Genomic DNA, 8,417 nt, shown 5'->3' with positions numbered 1-8,417 from the left:
GCTGAGAATTAGAACTGCTCTTATTTAGTACAGAAACACCGGGACCTCCATGGGATTATCCATTACATTCTAAAAAAGGTGTTTGGACAAAATGTCCTTGTTGAAATCCTTTTGTTGAGTGTAGAGTGAGCCTGTATCACTAGATGAGCTGAGCTATTTAAAATGTAGATGAATAAAGAAAAATGAGATAAATTGCAATGAAAGGCCAGAGTAAGTATCTTTTATTAGACATTATGTGCAATGTCTATGGCAAGCGAATAATTAGCAACTTACCAAATTAATAAGGAATAAATACACATCTGAGCTTTATAATGTGCCATCAATCTTGAAAATACACTATATCTAGCATAATAGTGAATTCATTATAAGCAGCAGAAGAACCACAGCTGCAAAGAACACAAATTATTGAGTGCACCCAGAATGCAAACCGAGAGGCCGAAGCGTTCTGCTGAGTGCGTTTGCACTGCTCTAGCCCAGGAGCGGGACGCTCGGAGCAGGAGCTGCTTGCAGCAGCCTTGGGCACACTGCAGACACGGGATGGGCCCAGGAACGATTCCACGGAGGGAAAGGTACAGGGAGACGTAATGTTAAGGACACACAAGCAGCTATTCCGTTAGTAAATGAGCTTCAAACTATAGCCGGGCATGGCCAAACGGGGAAAGCATTTCCAGATAAATAATATAAGTCAGCCGGCGCGGCCCCGTCTCCGCGCTGCCCATCCCTCACTAGGAGCGGGCCGCGGCGGCCGCAGCGCGCCTGCGCACCCGCCCCTCCGCCCGGCCCCACAGGGCGCTGGGACCCGCGGCCGCCGCGCACGGCGCAGCCACCGGCCAATGGGCGGGCGGGCCGCCCGTGTTTCCCTCCTGCAGCCAATCAGCGCTCGCTTCCTCCCTCCCTCCGGCCAATGGGAAGGGCCCTCTTGGGGCGTCGGTCACATTCAAACCGGGGGCAGCGCGCGGACGCGCTCGGTTGGAGCCGCATCCCGGCCCCGCAGCGGCCTCGGTGAGGGCGGCCAGGCCGGGCGGGGGTCGGGGCGGCCGGGAAGGACAGCAAGGGGGAAGGGACCGGGCCAGGGCGCAGCGCAGTGAGGGAAGGTGGGTGACGGGGCTGGGGGGCAGCAGAGGTGCTGGTCTGCGGTGAGGCCGCGGGGGTGCTGGGCCGGCTCCTCGGCAGCCCCGGGGCTGCGGCTTCGCTGGGCTTCCGCCCCTGAGGGGAGGAAAACTGTGTCTTCCGCCTCACGGTCATTGTTTGTGCCGCATTGCCTCACCTGCTCCGCTGCTGCTCAGTCTCTCTTACTTAGCCCAACTTTGCATCCTGGTGTCTTATCCTTCCTGTGTCTTACGTTAGATTTTAATGTTTTTCTATTTTATTTCTTTCTTAGTGTTGCTAATTTTTTTTAATTGACGACGGTTTTTCTTATCTTGGGAGTTTTTGTTTTCCTTAAAAAAAAGTTTTCTGATTTAGGACTTGTAAACAAAACAGAAGGAAGATGATGCACTTTTATAGATAGTATTTTTTAAAGGCTGGGTAGAGTATTTTTTAAAGGCTGGGTAGATGCTTCAGAAACAGGAGTTATTTTACCTCTCCTCTATAGAAGACATAAACAGAACAAGTAGTGTAATACAGTATTTCAAGACTGGATGCTGTTACTTCTTTGTATTATCAATGAGTATTTTTGAGTGTGTTATATGTGGACTTACCACTAATTTCTGCTGCCACTTATCCATTTGCTGCTCTCAAGTCTCTGTCCTTTGGCTCCGTGTATAGTGGGTCCGTAGGAGGGGTTGAAGTTACTTTAATAACTATACTTTATTTAGAGCTAGTTCTTGCTGATCTTTGCACTGTGTGTTCTCCCTGTTCCCTGGTTCTCCCTAACCTTCTCTCCTGCAGGCATTTCTGCATCTCAGGTATGCTGCAGTGGAGCTGGTGCAGTTACTGCCTCAGTTCCCATTCGGTGCCTTTTAACAGTGTGTGCCTGCTTTAGGTCTTCACTGTTGTCAGATTTTTGCTATATATATACATACCAGTGAAATTCATGGGAAATGATTTCTTTAGGGGTAATTATGCAGCAGGTTAACAGACAAAAGAACCTGTGAATATTTGCTTATGGTTCAACATTGGCATGAGTAGAAAGATTGATGGCAAATCATGACACTATGAAGATGAATATGCCCTTAGTGTACTTACTCTGAAGGTCACAGCAAGCTGACACATTTGGAAGTGCTTGTCCTCCTTCAAATTGTTGTCTTTAAGCTTTTTTAAATTCTGTTTTTATTACTAACTAGGAATAGTTTAATTGATTTTGATGAAAACTGTATTTCTGGGATATGAAGATTAGGCAAGCTTGCACAATAAGCTTTCATTGTTTCACCCATCAATTTTTGATGCGCAGGAACTTCGTGAGGATGGAGAACTTCATTTCTTGCCTTTGGGTTCTTGGGATCATCTGAGGTAGTCTAGCCCTCATCCATCTTACCTTTTTGACAAGACACATCCATTCTTCAGGAGAGTTTTTCTCTGTAACACCTTGAATCTAGAGCAGTTAAACAGCACACCAGAAATGTAAGTTTGATGTGTATTGTTGTGACTTAAGATCAAGTTTTACAGAAATTTATTTTTCTTTTTGTCTACTGCATTTGGGAAGCTGTTGCTGCAGGAAGAATAATGAATCTTTGATATTGGTGGAGAAAATATAAAGACTATGTTTAAGAAATCCAAAATCCATCTGGGAATTCTTAGCAGTTATGGTTGTAATGAGATATTGTGGTGTTTGTTAACATGAGGTAAATTTCTTTTGGTTGTCTTGGTGCTTCAGGTTCTGGAGAAGCTGACTGCATACTTTGAGGGAGTGGGTACAGTTGAAAATCAGATCTCTGTGGATATTCTCACCCATAAAGAGGTGATCTGGGGTATCTGATTTCCTGTAGCCCCTTCTACAGTGTTTTTAAAAGGCAAAACTGCAATGTGTACTAAAATTTTCCTTATGAAGTGAATAAGTATCATCTGAACAGTGTTAGCTATAGTAATCACCTGTGTAATTTTTAGCAGTGTGATCCCCAAAAGATGTTTGGGGTGGGACAGTTTGCAGACCCATTCCCAGAACCTGAATTGGCTCTGTGGGGGAAAGAGATATTAAAGCAAATTCCAAACAAGCATTGAAATTAAAATCTATTCAGTGTACATTTTTGAATATAAATAAGAGAAGGGTTCCTTTATTTGCTTCTGTTCAGTCAACCAAAAATAGTATTTCAGATACTACTGATTTAGCATACAGTCTTTAGCTTTCAAAAGATTTTGGGGTGTTTTCCTCATAGGTCTTGCCTGAGGCTATTTGAGTGTCTCTCCAGACCCTTAATGTGCTAAGACCTCTTCATAGGGGTAATGTAGATGGTGCTTTTGCTGGACTAAGTCTTGAAGTTTACACAGTGCCACTGTGTCTTGAACCTACAAAACAACTCTTCCATATAGACAAGAGCAGGCTTGGTATTCTTGGCGGGCCATATTTAGGTCAGGATGAACATGGAATATGCCTGCTTTTGCCTTATAAGCAAACTCTTGTAAGCATGATAATCTTTGATTTGTGGTCTTTGCTTGGGGAAAGCTGGGAGCCTGGTGCTTTTAAAGACATGCCAACTTCTGGTGAATAACGCTCTAAAATTTATTTGTGGGACTTCCTGAGAGTGGTGCCTGATGCATTTTTTTAGATAATGGAGTTAAAGGTAGATGAGCTTCATTCCATTAAATTCTTTCTCTAGCAATAATTAATCTAAAAGTAGATCTAAAGTTTCTAACCCACTAGCAACTTTTTGATTTGTTTTACACAAGTACAAGAGGACAACACCCAACATTTCATTGTAGAACTAAACTTAGTCTTTCTTTGAGCCTATTTAATCTGTCTGAAGTGCATTACTTTCCTTGTTTCTGGGCCCAACTTCACAGTAATTACAATGTCAGACCCCCTGAATATGCACTAAATTCACCACAGTTTTTACTAGAATTCTTGTGTTCATTAGATGTGGGACAAGCTGTTTATTGTAGGCAGAAAAGGAAGAAATCTTTAGGGTTTTTAAATTTATTTTAGCAGTCTTGCTCTGCTCAGATTGCCTAAATTCTTACCTCTGAGCTATATACATGTATTATCTCAGATAATGATAAACTTTCAGAATGTTGAGGATTTGGCATAAATTTCTTATAAGAAGTCTTTGAATCTCTAAACCTCCTTTCAGAAACTTAAAAATAGGTGTCACTTGTCTTTGTCCTTTGAACAAAGGAGAATGTGAATTCTTTTCTGCTTGACCCACTGTGAGAACTAGTTGCTGAAACCTGTGGGAAAGAGCGTGGATTAACACTGTGCTAAACTAAAGCCAGCCTAATTATGAGTACAGAATGTGATTTCATGTGATGGACTGGAAGCTATTTCAGGCAACACATCATGCTCCTCATTTTATTCAAATGCTGAATATACCTGATTGGAAAGGGCTGTTGTGGAGCATTGATTTGGGTGGATCATTTAAGTACCAATTCTTTTTATTTGTCCAAGTTGTCTTCTGCAAAGTAGTTTACTTGTATAACTACATTGGCAAAGGCTTAAATGGAGTATTTGTTACATAATGTCCTTGAGTCTCAAGCTCCAAATGATACATGAGAGGCTTTCCCATGGTAATTCCAATCAAAGTGAGCTACAACAGGGTTCTTCAGTAACTCCATTGTTTTTTAACCTTGTGCCTGCAGATGGAGGAGACAGACCTAAGTGAAAGAGGATTGCCACAGATTACATCAATCATGAATAGAGTTAGAAACTTGAAAAACAAATACAGAAATGAAGAGAATATCACAGATGAATTTAACTATACTAAAATCTCAGCTGATACAACAGGTATTTGGTTTTGTTATTCTACTGTCAGTCATGCAAAAGATCTTAACATTGATGGAGTGAAAGAACCATTAACTGAAATGATTTCAAGTTTAATGTTTCTTTAATATTAATGACCACAAAGCTAATTTCATTTCTCCTTATTTCTTAGCTCTGTTGCTTTGATCTTGTTTAAAAATAGTCAGTAACTGTCTTGCACAAAAGCTTATAAAAAATATTTTCTTCTGTACATGTTTGCTGCTATTTTAATCAATCTCATTTTTTGTTTTCTGTCAGATAACTCTGGAACTGTCAATCAAATAATGATGACAACAAACAATCCAGAAGATTGGCTATGTTTTTTACTTAAGCTAGAGAAAAAGGGCGTTCCTCAGATGGATGTTAGCCTACTCAATAGACTCATTGGCCGTTACAGTCAAGCAGTGACTGCCTTGCCTGCAGAAAAGTACAGTCAGGATGAGAGCTATGCTCGCATCCTTGTGAGATTTGCTGAGTTGAAAGCGTAAGTATAAATTTTCAATATGAGAACTATTAAGTCTGTTTTTGAATTAAGGTAAGAATACCTTGTTTCATTAGTGTTTTCTGCAACAAATTGTCATTTTGAGTGTGGAAGGTAAGTAGCTTTGGTTAGTCAGCTTATCTGTTGTTGCCACAGTACTTGTATTTTTTGTATATGCTAATAAACATGATTGTTTAGAGTTATTTGATTTAGAGATGTTAACACTACCTTTTTTCTTGGTTCTTTATGTAAGGTACAAGAGGGAATAGCATGAAATCCTTTTTTGAGCTTTACTTTAGTATGCTTTCTCTCTTACTGGACAAGATCATCACAGTTTAAGTTAACTGCCTTAGGATAGGAAGAATGTCTCAAAACATCACTCTCTAGTTCCACACTTTGAAAATTAGTTTTGGTTGTGGTATTTTATTGCTTTATTCAGTCCAGATTCAAGCAGTGTGGTTGTAGAGGCATGTTCAGACACAGGATTATAATTGGAATTTTTTTGATAAGAGGTTCTTTTGTCACTTGAAATAGTACAGCAAATATTTTGATGAAGAGCTGTATTTAAACAATGCAGCAGTCTATCAGAGCTGAGCAAGTTATCTTCCAGTGAATGTAGCTGATCTTTTTCTTGTATATTCTTCCTCTATTTGACTTTTTGGCATATGGTTTCATCTTGCAGTGTGATAAATGTTTGCTTCTCTGCACTGTCCTTTGCATGGACCTTTCTGCATCACTGTTACTAAAAGCATGCAGTGGAAGTAATCTGTTGAATCTCCTGCTGAGAAACAGGAGTGAATAATGACCTTGTCAATCTTCAGTATCTTGAAGGAGGAAGGTGGTTGTAAGTGGAGTAAAGAATCTCTTCCAGAAGGGTTTAAAGATACATTGCAAGATGGCATTCTTATTTGAAGATCAGTTTGTTTTCCTCACAGCAGGAACTGTTATTTAGGTTTCTGGATCCTAGTTTGGGGAAATTCTTTTCCTTAATAGTGATCAAGTCACATCTGTTATCTCATTGTAGGCGAGTTCAAGTTCAGAAAGATTATTTCCCACCTCCCTAATCACTTGGACCTATTTTCACTTGATCTTAGAACATGGTTTGAAAGGTGGGATACTTTTAAGATGCGTGCAAGAGCATCATCTTCAGTATTCTGTGTGATGTATTGCAGAAAGCAAAACCAAAGGGGCTGTCAGTGGCTTGTTGATACATCAATAGTATAAACAGTTCTAGTTGTGATGTCTCACTGAAATATCTTCAGTTGTTTCGCTGCTACAGCCTCTAGGGACCTTTGTGGGAAAGTAGTCTGTCTTGTTTCACTATTAAAATGCACTCTGCAGCTGTACTAAAATAACTTCTACTTTAGTAGCCAGCATTACAGAATTTACCTATCTCGTGAGGCGGCTCAGGTCTGCTCTTTCTGTTTTCTGCTGCATATTTTTTAAATGGCAAATATTATCAGTCATGTTTCTTGAAATGCCTAATTGTCCGGTTTTCGGCTGTTTGAAGGGCCTGGAAAGGCCCGGAGTGGCCTTGGGGCAGCCCGCGTATCGAAGGACGAGAAGAGGCTTCAGTTCTTCTTTCGGTTTTTATGTTTATTAATTGTTTATCTAAAAGATTTTCTCTCGGCCCGACAGAGGTCTGCTCAGCAGCCAGCCATGAGCACACAGTCCTGCCCTCCGGACAGTCACCTATCTTTATACCCATAGTTACGTGTACAATATTTATCATTTTTCCCCAATACCTTTTATTCTTATTGCCCGGTGCACTTTCAGTAATGACCAATCCCAAAGTGCCACCATCACCACAGAAGATGGAGGAGAAGAAGAAGAAGAAGGACAGGACACGCCCCAATTCCTCCATTTTACTTCTCTAAACCCCCCTGTACAGAAATCCTAAACCCTGTGTCTCACCCTCTAATTAACTAATCCCTTCACCATTCACCCCGGTGAAGTCCTCCTATCCTCATACAGGTGTCGTCTCCTGTGTAGGATCAAAGTCCAGCCACCAGACACTTCTGGCAACATTCCAGGACTCCCGAGCCCCCCAAGGGTGGTCTCGGTGGCTCGGCACCTCAGTCCTGGGGTGCTGAGATCCCACACCTAATGAAAATTACTTTTAAGAAGATGAACAAGCCACTCCAAACTTCTTTTAAAAACTGTACCCACCAACATCTGATATAGCATCAATCCCACTGGAACTACACTATAGGATCTCCCTAAATGATGATTCCTCATTTGGAAATTACTTTCAGATACTAGCTTGTTCTTAATAATTTTTATAATCTAATACTTTCTTGTCCAAAATAATATAGAATATCAATTATTTATGTGGAACTACATTTATGAACTACATCTGTAATCTCATCAGCAATGAAATTACTTTTGGCTGGTTGAACCTAAAAACCAACAATGTTGATGGTAATTTTTGGAGATTAACTTAATCAGTTGCTACTTATTTGAATCTTTTGTGTTTGGCATGTTTACTTACTGCTCATAACTTATTACTCATAATTTTTTTGTTCTCAATTTCCCTGGTGTGTACACTCTACCTTCTCTGTTCCTGGCTGTCAGTTTGTCCAGTACTATATATTTTTTCTTGGGTTTAGGTTCTGTAAAAGAAAATCCTCTCATCTTATGACTTTGTCGAGTGCTTCTAGTTTATTTTTTAGCTACTGGAAGTAAAGCAATATTGATACTACAAGTGACACTGATAGGTGCTCTCATACTGCCTTGAGTGGGAGAAGAGATGTGCTTTTCAGTAGAATTGCTTGCTGTTCTCCCAAATATTCCATGTAAGCAAAGTGGAAGAGCAAATCAGCATCCCAGCCTTCAGAAGCAGTGGCAGTGGCTTGAGATGTTAGTATCTACTGCCATCAACACTATTTTGTTCTGATTGTGGAATGCTAAGTGGTTGGAATGCATCTTGAAGATGATCTAGTCCCAAGCCCTCCTGCTGTAGGCAGGGACACCTTTCACTAGACCAGACTGCTCAAGGCTTTTTCCTGCCTGGCCTTGAATGCTTCCAGGGCTGGGGCATCCACA

At 40.9% G+C, this 8,417-nt stretch overlaps 1 protein-coding gene across 3 annotated transcripts in view; it reads left to right on the top strand.

Moving 5' to 3' along the window:
* The first annotated feature begins 776 nt into the window (after positions 1–776).
* TTK (TTK protein kinase) overlaps positions 777–8,417 on the top strand; it is a 32,973-nt gene continuing 25,332 nt past the window's right edge. For 2 of the 3 annotated variants that reach the window (XM_074538328.1, XM_074538330.1), the window contains exons 1-4: positions 777–1,002; positions 2,393–2,562; positions 4,732–4,876; positions 5,150–5,375. In XM_074538328.1, the coding sequence (XP_074394429.1) occupies positions 4,732–4,876; positions 5,150–5,375 (371 nt within the window). In that variant the 5' untranslated portion in view covers positions 777–1,002; positions 2,393–2,562. Of the gene's footprint in view, positions 1,095–2,392; positions 2,563–4,731; positions 4,877–5,149; positions 5,376–8,417 lie in introns of all 3 variants that reach the window. The other variant, XM_074538329.1, reaches the window with a different exon arrangement.

The sequence above is a fragment of the Zonotrichia albicollis genome, chromosome 3, assembly GCF_047830755.1.
Source record: "Zonotrichia albicollis isolate bZonAlb1 chromosome 3, bZonAlb1.hap1, whole genome shotgun sequence".
NCBI lineage: Eukaryota > Metazoa > Chordata > Aves > Passeriformes > Passerellidae > Zonotrichia > Zonotrichia albicollis.
Note: the sequence above shows the minus strand (reverse complement) of the source record. Positions and strands in the feature narration are given on the sequence as shown.